Source organism: Martes martes (assembly GCF_963455335.1).
Source record: "Martes martes genome assembly, chromosome: 11".
Taxonomy (NCBI): domain Eukaryota; kingdom Metazoa; phylum Chordata; class Mammalia; order Carnivora; family Mustelidae; genus Martes; species Martes martes.
This window is the reverse complement of record NC_137899.1, coordinates 89588437-89605972: the sequence shown is the minus strand read 5'-3', so window position 1 is coordinate 89605972 and position 17536 is coordinate 89588437. Positions and strand designations below refer to the sequence as shown.

Here is a 17536-nt window from a genome sequence, read left to right as displayed (position 1 = left end):
CTATTAAGTCTTTTAGAAATAAAAAGATCCCAAAGTACTCTTGATACTTTCAAATGAACTACCAAAATACAGCCCTAGAAGAGAAGATGATAAAGAATCTCAAAGATGTTCTTTTGACATGGTTAGAGGGGAAACGGCCTAGAGATTACAGGACCATCTCACTTGGGTTTCTCTGTGAATCCAAGAGAAAACACGCACTATGTATAAAGTTGGGCATTCAAAATCAAACTCGTAGAAACTGCGGATTCCACGCTTAACTCTACCGCAGTTGTGCGCACTGATGTGTAACATGGAAGCTTAAGGCTGTATGTGTGTCCAGGACAGGCCAACTGAATGAGACACGCCATGATGAAATGATGCTTAGGGCCACAACAGTCGGTAAGCACTAGTGATGGGGCTCCTGGGTGGCTCAGTTGGTTGACTGTTCAATTCCTGGCTTCAGCTCAGGTCATAAACTCAGGGTCCTGAGATCGAGCCCCACATCAGGCTCTGCACTCAGTGTGGAGTCTGCTTGTCCCTCTCCCTCTGCTCTCTCTCATAAATAAATAAAATCTTAAGTTAAAAAAGAAGATGATGAGAAAGCACCAGCGATAGCAAACAGGAGGGGTCTCTGGACAGAACAGTCCAACAGCAAGAGAGGCTCAATTCATATCACACATCAGATCTGGTCTGTGAGAACTGCCTATGTTGAGTAAAGTCTGATTAATAACAATAGCACACGGGGCGCCTGGGTGGCTCAGTGGGTTAAGCCTCTGCCTTCGGCTCAGGTCATGGTCTCCAGGTCCTGGGATCAAGCCCCACGTCGGGCTCTCTGCTCAGCGGGGAGCCTGCCTTCCCCTCTCTCTCTGCCTGCCTCTGCCTACTTGTGATCTCTGTCATATGAATAAATAAAATCTTAAAAAAAAAATAACAGCAGCACATGATAAGCATGGATCACAAGCACTTTACATAGAGGTCTTATTTCCATCTTCTTAAAATGTCTACTCATTGAGCTTCACTGAAAATTTACAATATCCTCTCCAAGATCCTAAAATAAAGCTGCATGTCAACAAGGATGTACACATGGTTTAAGAAAAAACAACCCAAAAAGAACACTTCTCTCATAACAAAAACAAGATTTTTCTCTTTGTTATCACTAGTTCCTAATATTCCTACCAGAGGACAAGTGTTTCTTGTGTAATACAAACAGAGGAGAACGTTCTTACCATGTTTAGCATTTCATCAAAAACTTCCTGAGATATAAAATGGTAATCCACTCGATCCCCTTCTCCAAAGTAAGGCGGTCTTGTGGTGTGGCAGGCCCTGAAAGCACAGTAGATAACTGGTTGGCTTCCAGCAGCTTGAGATTGAAAATAGAAAAGGTTTGAGTAAAAGTAGGTTTTAAAAAAGTTGAAATTGATCCACGAATCATGAATTGTGAGGTAACGTAGTTCTGGAAACACTGTGGTTTCGAAGTGCTAGACCACATTCAGCTGCTCCACTCCTCCAGGGCTCATATAAACTCGGGATCGTCCACACCGAGTCCGGACGCACTGGTGTCGGGCACCTCCTCACACACGACTGCTTCCGCTCATTACGTGTATATTTCCACCCAAGAGTCTTCGTGTCCTCTCTGCTCTGTGGGCATTTCCCCGGGCCCCTCCTCCTCCCTCACCTGGCTAGCCCACCTGTCTTCCAGGACTCAAGTTAAGTGCCCTGCTGCCCTCCCGTCCCCCACCCCTAACCCAAAAGCCTTTCTTGACCCCCTACGGCTGATTATGCTGCTCTGCACATGCTCATAGCCTCAGTGCCTGCCACCCGTCTCCACCCAGTTCCTTGCCCAGGACCCCACCTCCTCAGCTCCGCCAGTGCTATCAACATCAGGTAGGAGCCTCCCATGGGAAGCCCTGGGTGGAGCTCTCAGCTCAACCAGAGAGGCCCTTGCTGATCATTGTGATGACATCTCCTCCCCGTCCCCACACCCTCCCACTTACTCCCTGTCACTGGAACTGTCTTCCTTTATCCACATATCTGGTTCTTCCCTGTCTTCCCCAGCAGGACGTACAACTCCGGTGGAGAGGACTTTATCTTGTTCATCTTACTTGCTACTGCATTCCCCACGACCCACCTCTGTGCAAGCAGTCACCAGTTATCTGTAACATGAACGAGTAAAGGGACGCCTGGGTGGCTCAGTCGGTTAAGCCGCTGGCTTCTGCTCAGGTCATGATCCCAGGATCCTGGGATCAAGTCCTGCATTGAGCTCCTTGCTCAACGAGGAGCCCGCTTCTTTCTCTGCCTCTGCCTGCCACTCTGTCTGCTTGTGCATGCTCTCTCTCTCTTCCTCTCTGACAAATAAATAAATAAATAAAATCGCTAAAAACAGGAACGAGTAAATGACTCCTGTGAGGTGGATAATAGGCGTGACCAACTCCATTTGATGGAGGACAATAAAGACAGCTAGTCTAAGGCCACAGAGCAGACCAGCATCAGCCCCCAAAATAGACAATGGGGTCCCAACTAGCCCATGACTCTTGATTTCATTGCTCATTTCCTAGTGTTGAGTTCCGGGACTGCAGTGCAAACTGATCTTTTGTACTATCCTGTGGTTTTCAAGGAGCAGATGAGACTAGCTAGACATTTGACGTGGTATTTCAGGTCTTGCTCCCAAGAAGCCATGAGGCGAGTGTTGCCATTCCCATTTCACAGATGATGAAACTGAGGCACAGCAGTTAGGTGACTAAGCAGCAGTGCCAGGATGACCCCGCGTCAATTCCTCTTACTATCAGTTATGCAGTGTCATAACCTCAAAAGCTTCTCTGTTACAGAGCCCAGTTTTTTTTTTTAAAGATTTTATTTATTTATTTGACAGGCAGAGATCACAAGCAGGCAGAGAGGCAGGCAAAGAGAGAGAGAGGTGGAAGCAGGCTCCCCGCCGAGCAGAGAGCCCGATGTGGGGCTCCATCCCAGGACCCTGGGATCATGACCTGAGCTGAAAGCAGAGGCTTAACCCACTGAGCCACCCAGGCGTCCCCAGAGCCCAATTTTTATCATTTATACCACTGTTCCCCTTCCATTATCATCAAGAATTAACTAGACTAGGAATGTTAAAGTCTTAACATTCTACTTAAATTACAGACCTAGGAAGGAGAGTATATTCCAAGAAGACACTGTCAAACACCATGGTATTTGTTTTGTGGTATGACTACACTGGCATTTCTTCACACACCTTGGCAGGGCCCTGGGACCTCTGTCTAGTGGCATCCTTGACAGGCGGAAAAGAGAATTCAGTGACGGGGCACCCTGCACTGCACACCCTTCACATAGCCTTACGCGCGGTATTGGATTTGCATTTTCCAACAAAGGAACTGAGTGGCAGGAATTTTTTTTTTCAGAATTTCTAAAAGGAAGACAAAGCCAAGAAGTGATTTGAAGCTTCTAGGCAGGTAAATAAAGAGAAGGCTTCAGAGAGGAGGAGAATGTGGATGACAGAGCCTGTATCCCCTGCAGAACCTTCTATAATGATCGACCTAAAATGACTTGTGGGTTTTTGAATCCTGTCATCCAATTTTCACATGCAGAAATGTTCACTGTGGAGTAGGCTGCCCAAATGTGAACATCTTAAAAAGGAAATGCTGCATAGTGAGAGCAGTGTTTCACTAAACTTAGAAAAAAAATGATGCCAAATTTTAGATAGAAATCTGCCTGGGCCATCACCTTCAGTGTCCTTTTCCTCCCCAGTCTCAATACAATTCCATTTGTAATTTAGATTTCCATGAGTTTATTATTTACTAATTAATTTACTAGTTAACTAGTTAAGTCATGGTTTGCTATGGGAGCCACACCAAAGAACTGAGTTAGAGATGAACGCCAGACTACAACACTGGGCCGGAGAGTCTGAGAGTGAGTTTAGACATTCGAGAGGCCTCTTCATGGGCCAGCTTGTCCTGGAGGATCCTAGCAAATCAAGTCCATGGGGAAGAGATGACGGTCAGGAGGGAAAGGAATCCACAAGGTCAATGGAATGTCCCAATATCCAGGGAAATGTAATAGGATGAGAAGAAGCCAGAGAAGAGCTAGCCAGTTGGATGAGGAGTAGAAATGTTTTCAGTTTGATTCAGAAGCGTGCAGTTTTAGAATCTCAGTTCTGGACCAGACCAGATTGCCTCAGGAAATAACAAACTTCTTGCTACTGGAAATATTTAGGCAGAGGTTTGGCTGTGAGCACATCTAAATTCAAGCACATGTTGTGATGAGCACTGGGTGTTATGCACAACTAATGACTGGTTGAACACCACATCAAAAACTCATGAGGTACTATATGCTGGCTAACTGTACATCGTTAAAAAAAAAATTCAATCACAAGGGGAAAAAAAAGATAAATAAAAAAGAAAGAAATAAGAAAGAAAGAAATTCAAGCCCACAATAGCACACCATATTGTTAGTAAGCAAACTCTTTCAAAGGCTACCCACGAAAGCCCAGGTCTTCCTAGGGCATTTGGTAGAAGAATTAAATTGGTCCTAACCCTCAGCGCAAATATATGCCAATTAACTGCTGGGCATAAAGAGATCATCAACATCTAAGATGCTAGCACCACATCTGAGTATCCCATTCCAGGAAGCCACCGCCCTGCCCACTTTCCAGCAACGACACGCCCACTTTCTAACTCACACCATGGTGAGCTGTGATTGTAGCCCAGCTGGTCCCCGGGTCTCCAGTCTCCTCTTCCCACCCTCTGCCAAGCCACCCACAGGGTACACTTTCTGGCACGCAGCAGTCCTCGAGACACTCCGTGCTTCCAAATCCTTTCCACTCAGACTCCTGTCTGCATCTCTGGTCTTATCTTCTGCCGTCTCCCTGCACACTTCTGGTACTCCAGGCTGTAAGTGCAGATCATCAAACGTGCCTGTCCTTCTTCCCACCCCGAAGGTGCTCCCGCTGGAGTTCCACAGCCCACGTGTCTTCCACATCTTCTATCCTGGAGATCATCGCAGCACCCATCCAACTATCCTGTGAGCCAGCAATGACCTGCCTGAATCCTATACTAGATGCTAAGCTCCCAGGACAGGGCCCACGTCTGTTCGTTCTGCAGTTCCCTGCCGGCACACGGCTGGTGCCCAATAAACACTGATTAGATGAATAAATTAGCCGTTCTACTGGTTTGTCACATCTGGATAAGCAGGCATTAGGTTAGCCTGCATTAAGGTAGCTGCGGCTCATACATCTCATTTAGCTAAAGAGCTGTGGTCTTTTCCGTTACTGCGCTAGCGTACTAAAAGTAAAGATGTTTAGCAGTCGACATCAAGAAAAAGGTCATAAAGATAGAGACTGCCGTAAAATGGAGATCTCAGAAAGAAGACTAAAGCTTTTCTTTCATGACTATTCAGATCACTTTCAAGGCCTTAAATCAGGAAGGTGGACCAGTATACTGGCATTGTTTTATGTTTCTCTCATTATCCATCACTCTGCCAGGGAGCCACTGATTTGTGTGGTAATATTAAGGTTGGAAATAGATTTTGAAGGCAGTAAATTCCTATCCCCACGTAGAACTAATACAGGTAAGGAAAGAACCACCAACCTACTTCTAAAACCAAGAACAAATAGAAAAATCAAAACCTAACACGAGGACAAAATCTCTCAGCCATTCCAATGCTTGTTAGACCACCATGTAATGATTTTAATATTGATATATCTGGATACACAACTTAGTGCATGAGAATTTCATTGAATGTCTCAATCATGGGGCAGTGTAATTTAAAAAGGAAGACAGAATACCACGAGAAAATGAAAGAGATGGGAAAGAAAAGATTCAAGCAAAGGGCAGAGAAAGTGCCTTTGTAAATACTTGTATATTTCAAGATGAAACTGTTTTCATGCCTTTTTTCCCCATTTCATTAAAAATCAACAAAAATTATGTTGGATAAGGAATTTAAAAATCTAAAGAAGAGCAATGACTTGCCTCTGAAGATGTGCTTTGGTTTCATCATTTGTCTTAATCAGAAAGTAGCTGCATATAAAGTAGTACTTTCTTACCTTCTTCACAAATGAAATTACTAGCTAACTAAAACCTTTTTTTTAATCCAATGATATGATCTTTGATCCATACCTTGATGGAATTTTTAAAATGATGTGCCACTGAGCAAGTTCTGAACTCTGCGTCCATGGGGACGCCAGTGAATGGTGCGACAATGCTTCGGAGCCTGCAAGGGAGGGGGGTGAGTGGGTGTGTACTTGGCAGCAAGGCAGTAAGGCATGTCCTTCCACGCTGGCCACTAATTCCAGTAGGAAGAAAAAGATAGCAGTAGCAGTAGTAACTGTAGGCACGAAGCTAGTTTTAAGGTTTTGTTTCACTGCCTTGTGCCTCCACACGACACTAATTAAAGGTTTGAGTTCCCCACTAGATTACAAATTCCATTAAGGCAAGGACATTATCAATCTTGTTCTCACTGTATCTTTAGGGCTTAGCATATGGGAGGAATTCAATAAATATTTATTGAAAGAATTGGTAAACAAATGAATGAATCCATCCATCTCTCTATGTATCCATCAGTCGCAGTTGTGGAAAATCACCTTTGTTTCTTATCATAGTAATTTCCCACGAAATGTGGTATAGAATACCCTTAATTCATTCATCCCGTTCATTCACTCAATCTGTCACTTGGTTAACAAGTACTTCTCGTGTAGGTATTAAGCGCCTGGTCATCTCCTGAACACCAAGAACCAAACGGTGGGCAAAGCTGACATTGGTCCATACCCTCCTTGGGCTTATGTAGAGTAGACAAATGTTAAACCAATCACAAGCATGGTGGATAAGCATTCTAATAGGGGAAAAATCGGATTTAATAAAAATGAATGAGAGGAAGACCATCCAAGTGGGAACAGAGCGGTGGACTACCTCACAATCTTGGTGATGAGTTAATAAACACCTCCGAGAACACACCTGATCCTGTGGGCCTCCATAAACGTGTATCACAAACCATATGAAGGACCTGGTGCTCAACGTTTATAACATAATTAAAAGGAATTCTAATCAGAGAAAGACTTGGTTTCTGGCATTCTGGTTGGCTAAAAGGTTCTGGGTTTACATGTTGGCACAATGGTGGGGATACACAATCTGCCGACTTCGACCTTCCATTCATTGTGTTCTACTTATCTACTTATCTACAGGTTCAGCACCCCTATATAGGCAGGCATAATGGCACTCTATACTTTTTTATTCTAATGTTAAGTTTTAATTTATTTTTGTTACTTCAGGGTACTTAAAATATATTAGTAAATAAACCATTTTATATATTTGGATCCTGGAGTTGTTCAAATGAGGGATGTAATTTTAGATATCTAAATAAATGGACCTGTTTTGAATAGTATTTACATTGTTTGAACATGTACAGCTTAAGGGAAGGCGAGGCATTAGAAAATCATTTGCATTTATTTTTCTTGCTGTCTGAAAAATCTTTGCAGTCCCCTCCTCTGGTCACCGACAGACATTACTAAACTAGAAGTAATTGCTTTGCCATAGGTTAAAAATTAAGAGGAAACCAGTTCGAAAGACCACAGTGGCAGCTCTAAATCTGACTCCCAGAAACCTTTAAAATGTCTTTGAGCTCCGCCCCCCCGCCCCCCCACCCCGCAAAAAAAGTCTTTAAACCCAGCTGAAGAATTTTTTTAAATGGTCCTCATTTGTTTGATATTCTCCTCGATTTTAACTGGACCGTGAGGGAATCACGGGGCAAAATGTCTGCTCCAGAAAACTGGAGTGCGGTGAACGCGAGCCCAAGGGAAAGAAAAGGAAAAGCGTTTGCCGTCATTTCTCTTCCTTCCTCAGGAAATGGGCCTCAGAAGAGGCCTCCCCATGCGGAGATGAGGCAGTGGAGGTGCCAGCAGCGGGAGTTGGGGGGGGCGGGGGAGGCGAGGAAGGGAGCTCTGGGCACCAGGCGCCGCACCCCCATCCTCACCCCTGCTGTCGCAGCCGGTGGCCAGAGCGCGAGCCCGGCCTCAAACGCCACCATGCTTCACTAAAAACGCATGGATTTTGCAACCCTTGGAGAGTGATGTCAGCGGTCAGTGAATGAAGGTGAACATTTGGGGGAATAAAGGACAAAATGCAGGGTCTCTCTCACAGGGTGATAAATGGCAAAGAAACCGATGAGCCTTCTCTGTACCTTTTCAAGCTTGCTGAAAATTAACAGCCCCAAGCAGCAACAGCCGACATTTTACGTCCTTCCCAGCCAGCGAGCACACTTACCCGTACCGGAAGTACGTGCTGAACTGTCTGCAGAGGCGGTGAGCAAGTTCTCGTTTCCCACAGGCTTCAGGACCGGCCAGCACCAACATGGGATATGGGGCGTCCAGGCGGGGGAGAGTGCTGGAATACAGGGCAGGCAGTGATGGCCGGGTCTGGTCACATACACAGCCAGCAGGCAGGGTCTCCACCCCAGTCACCCCTAAGTCAGGGTCTCCACCCCAGTCAGGCCTAAGTCAGGGCCTACACCCCAGTCACATCTAAATCAGGGTCTCCAGCCCAGTCAGGCCTAAGTCAGGGCCTACACCCCAGTCACACCAAAGTCAGGGTCTCCAGCCCAGTCAGGCCTAAGTCAGGGCCTACACCCCAGTCAGGTCTAAGCCCGTGACTGAGCACCTGCGACCTGCAGGCACTGGACAGGAGGCTGGTCCTACTTTGCTGAGCAAGTTCATGATGATAGGTCAAAAATAATATTCAAAGCATAGATAACAAGTCAAGTCCAAATGCAACCCACATTTTTAAAAGGAAAAATATGGTAAAAATGTGTTAGTTCTTGGTTGATAAAGTATTTCCCTAAGAACTTCAACATGAAAGAAGGAAGACTGCTCTCTGAGAAGTAAGTTTTAATATCTATGCCCACTGAATTAGAACACAGAAACTCAATGAAAATGGTAATAACTAAAATTTACCTGAGCAATCAATATGTCCCAGGCACTATTCTAGGAGTCTGATGGGCAATATCTCATTTAATTACTACAGGAAGTGGATGAAGACGTTTCTATCATTATCTATCATTATCCCCTTTGCATACACAAAGAAATTGAAGTACAGAGAGGTCAATTAACTTGCTCAAAGGAACAGCTAATGGCTAAGAGCTAATATAGGAATCAAGGCACGGCTTCTGGGCCTGGAAGACTGGACTAAGGAGTGAAAACATGCTGGCTGATGTGTGTGAATTCCACTTGTGCCACAACTATAGAAATACAGAATAAGATATATTTTAAGAATACATGCTAAAGGATAGATTCTATGAAGAATGGAGGTGGTGGCAGTATAATTTTTCAATCTCTCTGAACATTCATGGGGGGAAAACACAAAAAATGGAAAAAGTTAACAGCAAAAGCCCATGGATAACATGTGTAACGAAACCAGATGAAAAAGTATTTCCATGAACCAAAAGCCCACAGAGCCTTGCACATTGCAGGGATCTGTGCAGGGGGAGGAAATGGGACAGCAAGTGACACGCCTGAAGACAAGGGAACCCCAGCAGGGCTAACCGGTATCCACTGGAAAGCAAACAGGCTGAAACTCTACATGAACAAAAATCTGTACACCCCGGGACGCCTGGGTGGCTCAGTTGGTTAAGCCGCTGCCTTCGGCTCTGGTCATGATCCCAGGGTCCTGGGATCAAGTCCCACATCGGGCTCCTTGCTCAGCAGGGAGCCTGCTTCTCTCGCTGCCTCTGCCTGCCTCTCTGCCTGCTTGTGTGTACTCTCTCTCTGACAAATAAATAAATAAAATCTTAAAAAAAAAAAAAATCTGTACACCCATATTCATAATAGCTGGATTTGTAATAGCCCCCAAACAGAATCAGCTCAGAAGTCTTTCAAGAGATGAATAGTTAAACTAATCGTGGTGCATCCACACAAGGAATACGACCAGCAAAAAAAAGGAATCAATTGTTGGTATATCCAACAACTTGGATGCATCTCCAGGGAATAAGGTTAAGTTTAAAAAAAAAAAAAAAAGCCAATCCTAAAAGGTTATACATGATATGATTCTGTTTGTATCATATTCTTGAAATGACAACATGACAGACATGGAGACTGGACCACTGGCTGCCAGGGATTAGGGGAGTTGAAGAGGAAGGAGGTGGCTGTGGCCCTAAAAGGGAAGCGCAGGGATCCTTGTGATAAAACTCTTCTGTGGTGGTGCTCATACGATCTAGACGTGTGGCAACACTGCATGTAACTAAATGCACCCATGAGTACATGCAAAGCTGGTGAAATCTGACCAGGCTGGTGGGTTGTATCAATGTCAAGTTCCTGGTTTTGATATTCTGCTGTAGTTACGCAAGGTATCACCACTAGAAACATCTAGAAACATCTAGAATTTCTCTGTATTATCTCTTACAGCTGCATGTGAACCTAAAATTATCTCAAAGTTATACACAACTTATGAATCATTGAACACTACGCCAAACATTAATGATGTCCTATATGTGGGCTAACTGAATTTAAATAAAAACAAATACAAAATAAAATTATCTGAAAGTACAATTTTTAAATGATTAAAGAGAAAAAAAATTGAAAGTGACAAATATTGAGTATAGGCAAAGGAGATCTTCTTTCTGAAGGAGAAAACCAAAGCAAGACCATAATTCAAGAAAACTGCCCTGAAATTTAAAAAAAAACAAAACTATTCATTAAAAGAGTACGCAGCATACTTGAGAGTATTAGCCCAGAATGACTAATATTAAGACACAGTCTAGAAAAAAAAAATTACTCAGCTAGAAAAAGAGAACACACGACTTATAAGGGAAAGGAAATTGTTTTTAGATTTTGATAGATGTTTTGCACCACCCCCCAAAAGAGAGTATCATCTTTTATATATTCAAGGAAAAAAGTTTGAGACATGGATTTTTAAATATAACAAAAATGACTTTCAAGTATAAAGGACAGAGAATATTATCAACATGTAAGGGTTCAAGGGATACTGATCCCATAGCACATCCTAAGGAGTCTACAGGAGAACAAGCTTCGCACACTAATTAACTCAGGAGACATTAATACAAGGGCTGATGGGAAGCCATAAATATGCAGTTATCCATAGAACTAAGACAAATGATGGCAAAGGGGGAAGTATGGTGGGTGATGGATACACGTTCTGACAATATAAATATGGTACACTATTTTTAAAGTGGGTGATTGACACTTACATAAAATATATACAATAGGTAAGTTCTCAGGGATAGAAAGGAGATACAAAGTCTCCAGGGACCAGGAGTAGTGGTAGTAACTAGGCAGTTACTGCTTAGGGGTTACAGCTTTTGCTGGACGGTGGAGGGATGAAAAATTTTGGAAACAGGTGGTGATGATGGTTGCCACAACAGTGTAAATATAATTAATGCCACATAGTTATACACTCTAAAATGGTTAAAATGGCAAATTCTATGTTATAGATACTTTGCCACAATAAAAATGGGGGCAGGGTGATGGGAAGAGCATAGGCAAAATATGATTTCAGTGTTTTCGGCAAGCATGTCAGTGGTAGTATTAGGACTGATACTGTTGTGCTGCAATATGGGATTTTAAAAAAGTAATTATGGAATATTCTAAATCCATCTCCCTCTGTGTCTTTGATGTGGGAGGAAAGGAGGACACAGATGTAATAGAGAGGAGGATAAGTAAAAGCTCAACTATCGTCTTGAAATTGAGTTGTAAGTATCAGTATGAATTCAGGAGATATTTTATCATCTACCTATAAATAAATATGGATCTATCTATATAGACTAGATATAAGCGCATTGAATAGATGTAGACAGAGACATATAAATAGATAAACAGGATAGATAAAATAGACCAATGGGTGATTGGATAGATGGGTGGGTGGGTGGGTGGATGAATGGATGGATGGATGGACGAAAGGAAGGAAAGAAATACATTCTTAGGTCTGTCCACTAAAAAGCCTAACAACAATGACCAACTCAGTAGCAATGATTACCTCTAGCAACCAGGTTGTGACTGGGAAGTACCATTTCTCACTGAAACCAACCAGGGCTTCTTGGAGAAGTGGTTAATTCCAGAGTATGGACAGGGCTTGTAGAAGATGACCCTGGAGGACCTTGTCATACAGGAGAGCAAGAAAGCTATCAATGACCACCAGGCCAGAGTCAAGATTCTGCCATGTAATTTTAGTATTGTATCCTCACCCTAGTCGCACCAGGGGAAGGGACAGTGTTCCCCAATAATGCAGCATAAGAGTACCAAGGTCAAGAGTTAGGGTTCCCTATGGGGCCAGCCTGGGAAGGGCGATGATAGTCTTGCCCCTGTCTCCATGAGTTTCTCACAACGAAGACCGCTTCATTCTGGAGCATCTGGGGCTGCTTGGCCATTTTGCTCTTGTCTACTCGATAGCCACAAATGAAGATGAAATACATGTTTTTCAGACAGTGCTGTAAATTTTTTTGATACATATTTTTATATAAATGTAGCCTAAAGCATGAAACAACTAGCAATCTCATAAACTAGGAAAGAAATACAATGAGGACATAAATGCCCTTCTTTTAAATCAAATGTGCTTTTCCAGATGTATGCAAATAAATGATAAATCAGTTCACCTAGAGGGCGACCATAAATATATAAAACTGTCAATGTCTATATTATTAAATTACATGTAAAAAATCATGTCCTGGATGCAAAATAAAACATGTGCTCTCTGTGGGAAACCAACCATGTGAAGTACAGAAGCAAATACCACATAAAGAAGGGAAGCCATTTATAACGAAGAGATTTTACAAGTATTTTTAAAATGCCTTTGGGTATTGATAGAATTTCTGCAATATACTTATAGCATAAATGGCCATCTGCTCCAACAGATTGTTTAAAAAGAAACGGAGAAACTGTGGTAAATCTGTCTTTGAACTTAGAGGTGAGAGACTCTGTTCATGCGCTCAGCTAAGCTGGGTGACTCACGGCCTCAGTGCAATCGGTGTAAAGACGATCTCAAGTCTCCCTTGGGCTTCCTTCTATGGACTCTCTCATAGTCCGCATTCATGCTCTTTGGCAGGGCTATCGAGTATTTACTCACAGCTAAGGAAAAATTTACAGTGGACAGAAATCATCACAATTCTCTGTTAATGAGGCAAAGGTCTATGGTTCTGTCCTACAGCAGGAAAACTGACCCATTTTAAACATGACCTTTCAACGTTCTATGTCATAGCTAACCACCATTCAAGGGGCCAGATGGTCAAGGGGAGACGAGTCCACTCATCTCCGCCCCTGGGAAACCACCAGTGAGTGAACGCCGCGCTCAAGCATGTGACGATAATCCCTAAAACTGAGACAGTCAAAGAAAGACCCTCCTCTCAGAGAAGGCGAGGAAGGGATGAGTCACAAAACAGAGGGCTAGGGCAGACGACGAGGATGTCCTGTGCTCGCCACCCTGAGTTCTACCCTGGGGATCCCTCACAAATACCTGTCAAAGATCCTCTGGGGCTGCATCACGCTGTTGACGACATGGGTCAGGTGATCTTGGGCTGCGACCACTTCAGGGGGAGGGTCATATATATTCACAGCTGCAACCTTTTCCAGAATTAGAAATGCAAGAGGAAACATGTTTCATTTCTTCAAAGAAGACGAGTCTTAAATTTTCTTGAGCGAAACATTCAAGACAGGCAACCGGGTACGGAAAATAACTTAACGCATGCTCACGACCTTTGCACTCCATCTTCCTGTCTACTCTAACTTTCCCAAACCTAACTAAGGATGGTTATCTTAAAATTCCGAGCTGGAGTCCACGGGTCCCCCACTTCTTTATGCTCCCTGGTTTGGGAGGGAAGAAGCAAACACCAAACCTCTAAAGCCCAAGAGTACTTTTAATATAGTAAACATTCCCGCTTTGAGCCTGAGAGGAAGGAATAAAATACAAAGTTCTAGATCCCAGGTCGTCGATACCATGGGGATGTGTTCCTCACGCCCTCTCACCAGGAGCTATTCCAATTATCTCAAATTCTACCCAAACCTCCTCCTCTTTCAGCAGAGCTTCCTGTGTTCAAAGATAGGGGTCCTTCCCTCGCGACGTACACTTCTCTAACCGAATGTCCTTGTCACCCCCCTACATCCACGATCCTCGTGTACCCCACCTTTACTTAATGTTGGCTTTTGAACTGCACTCCCTTCACAAAACATTAAGGAGAAAGAGAAATCTAGGAATTGCCTCTGAGTTTGAGAATAACAAGGCACTAACATCCATAACTATTTTTAACCGCAATTTCCAAGAGGCACGTATGAAGCGGAATATCTGTCGCTCTACATGCTTATACCTGTTTTCATACTCATCTCAAATTTGCATTTAGTGTGAGAAATCCTTCGTTAATGGAGATTTCAGCTGTTACCAGTCACTAAAGCAAGGCAAAGTCCCACCCCGGTATGGTAGCAGGGAGGCAGGTGCTAGCGTGTCAGGTCCCATCACTCTGGAACTGTGTGTCCAGAGCGATCTTGAATTTAAAGAGCGGAATTAAGGGTTTAAAATACCAGGAGAGTAGAGGCACCTGGGTGGCTCAGTGGGTTAAAGCCTCTGCCTTTGGCTCAGGTCATGATCCCAGGGTCCTGAGATCAAGCCCTGCATCGGGCTCTCTGCTCAGTGGGGAGCCTGCTTCCTCCTCTCTCTCTGCCTGCCTCTCTGCCTACTTGTGATCTCTGTCTGTCAAAAAATTAAAATCTTTAAAATAAAATAAAATAAAATACCAGGAGAGTGATCTGAGTACCTTTTGATTATATATGTAGAGTGATGTAATAATTAGTTTCATTATTAAATGAATGTTTAGAGCAACACAGCGAGAATCACACACCCTCCAGATATGGTAGTTATCCAAAATTAACAGACTGCCATCACGCTGCTGCCTGGAGCCGTGGAGCGCGGCTTCCGACCCCACTGCTGGCCTGTTGACTGTGTAAGAGCTGCACCTTCGCCGCATTCGTGCTGATGCTCAGCTTTGCAGGGGGTTAAGCCACAGAGTAAGGAAACACTCCCGAAATAAGCCGTTACTTCCCATATTGTCATGGGTGCCATTTATTGATTACATTGGTCCCACGGCGGGCAGCCAAGCCCTTGAGCACATTAACTCTCAAACACATGGAATAATGTGATTACATACCTTTTCTTCCACTTTAATTTTCTTCTGGTCTAACTCTGTTAATCGTAGGAGCATAAAAATCACGAAGAACCAATATTCAGATTTTTCCTAGTTAAAATATGAAGAGGAATATTCAGTTGCCTTCCTTTCCCACGTGAGCAAGCACTAGCATGCTACTCCCACAAGTAGGTGTTTCAGCTTCTACCCTGTCGACACACACACACACACACACACACACCCTCAGGATGTTTGCACTTCCACGCTCACCAGTCCTCTCACATTAACTCACATGCAGACTGTGCCTTGTAGCTTACAAAGCTCTTCAAACGTGTGATCTTGTTAATCTCCCTGTGACATAAGCAGGATGGGTATGACCATCTTCATTTCTAAAGAGAAACTAACCAAGCCTCAGTGGTGAAGCATTTCACCTAAGATTCCGTGGCCAGGGAATCAAATCTCGTCCTCTAGCTCCAAAGAGGTTCATTATTGCAAATAATGAACATTATTTATGACTACTTTGTCATTTGTTTAGTATTATTTTGTATTATTTTGAACTTGTACTGTTTGGAATTTATTTTACAATAAATAATATTCATTTATAGAACAAATTCCTTATTACTCCCAACCACCTGCCATGTTAGGATTCTCTGGCTTTTAGAAATATAATTAAAGTTTTGTATTAAGAAGCAACATCTTTGAAGAGAAAGGTATTAGTGGATGATGCATTTATAGATAAGAATGCACATGAAATGAACATACAAAAGTATCCTTTTTGTCCTTTGATGTGCGAGTTGGGGAGGTTGTGTATATAAGTGAGCTAATGCACGTGAAAGGGTTTGTGGTATTTATTTACGCACATGCACAAACACTCCCCATGGCTCTAAAACTGGAAGGGGGAGGGAGGTTGGTGGCTGCTTTGTAAGCCCTGCTCCTTTCTTACCAGAGATGCTTTTAAGTTGGCGGCCACTATTCCAATACCAAGGACTGGATTTATTTTTTAATCTTGTTTTTCATTTTTGCTTGCGCTTTATTTTTTTTTTCTTTTTTTGGCCAGACATGTTCATCAAGTTACATACACAGAAAAAGGTACTCAGAGGTACATTTAAATTCAAGAGTCTCTGGAAAGGGAAGGGAAGGGAATAGGTAGCAAAGTGGAATAAAGGACAAATGGAAAAAGAGGGAGGGACAGAAGCCAGGAGAGAGAACCTATCAAGGGTAGAAAAGACAGAGGCTTAACAAACAGTGGATTTTTGAATACCAGAGGTGAACAATCCATAGGAAATAGAGTATTTCTTTCTATAGTCGTTTTTTTTTTTTCTTCCAATTTTTTATTTATTTTCAGGGTAACAGTATTCATAGTTTTTTCACCACACCCAGTGCTCCATGCAATCTGTGCCCTCCCTAATACCCACCACCTGGTTCCCCCACCCTCCCACCCCGCCCCTTCAAAACCCTCAGGTTGTTTTTCAGAGTCCATAGTCTCTCATGGTTCACCTCCCCTTCCAATTTCCCTCAACTCCCTTCTCCTCTCCATCTACCCTTGTCCTCTATATTATTTGTTATGCTCCACCAATAAGTGAAACCATATGATACTTGACTTTCTCTGTTTGACTTATTTCACTCAGCATAATCTCTTCCAGTCCTGTCCATGTTGCTACAAAAGTTGGGTATTCGTCCTTTCTGATGGAGGCATAAAAGGTTGATATCCAGGATCTATAAAGAACTCCTCAAACTCAACACACACAAAACAGATAATCATATTAAAAAATGGGCAGAAGATATGAACAGACACTTCTCCAAGGAAGACATACAAATGGCTACCAGACACATGAAAAAATGTTCATCATCACTAGCCATCAGGGAGATTCAAATCAAAACCACATTGAGATACCACCTTACACCAGTTAGAATGGCCAAAATTAGCAAGACAGGAAACAACGTGTGTTGGAGAGGATGAGGAGAAAGGGGAACCCTCTTACACTGTTGGTGGGAATGCAAACTGGTGCAGCCACTTTGGAGAACAGTGTGGAGATTCCTCAGGAAATTAAAAATAGATCTTCCCTATAGTCATTTTTTTAACACCACCAATTTCCCCAACTATATGCAGACCAATTACTACAGATATCTGATCTGGGATCCACCCCCCCCCCCCCACCCCGTACACCACAGGAACCAGAGTCTGTCTACACCTCCAGCATGGCACCTTCTATGACGTAAAAGGACATTGCTCCAGGGTCCGTGGCTGCGTCAGGTGATTTTTATTAACTGCTGGGATGAGTCACACACGACCGCCCCAACCCCTCCCCTGCCCCAGACGGGACACTCCAGGCTCCACTATGGGCCCCTGGCAGAAACAGCCCCTCCTTTGCCTAAACCTCCTAATTGTTTCCTTAGAGATGGAGAGTGAAGGTAAACACGGGGCATTCGGCATCCCTGAAGCTCCTTATCAAAAGTACCTCTG

General features: G+C 43.4%; 1 protein-coding gene across 1 annotated transcript in view; it reads right to left on the bottom strand.

Annotated features, from left to right (window-relative positions):
• LRGUK (leucine rich repeats and guanylate kinase domain containing) overlaps nt 1-17536 on the bottom strand; it is a gene marked incomplete at both ends in the record, with an annotated part of 106023 nt that overhangs the window by 50808 nt on the left and 37679 nt on the right. Inside the window, 4 exons of the mRNA XM_080818740.1 lie at nt 1206-1302; nt 8223-8342; nt 13416-13522; nt 15097-15183. Coding sequence (XP_080674866.1) covers nt 1206-1302; nt 8223-8342; nt 13416-13522; nt 15097-15183 — 411 coding nt within the window. The remainder of the gene's footprint in view (nt 1-1205; nt 1303-8222; nt 8343-13415; nt 13523-15096; nt 15184-17536) is intronic.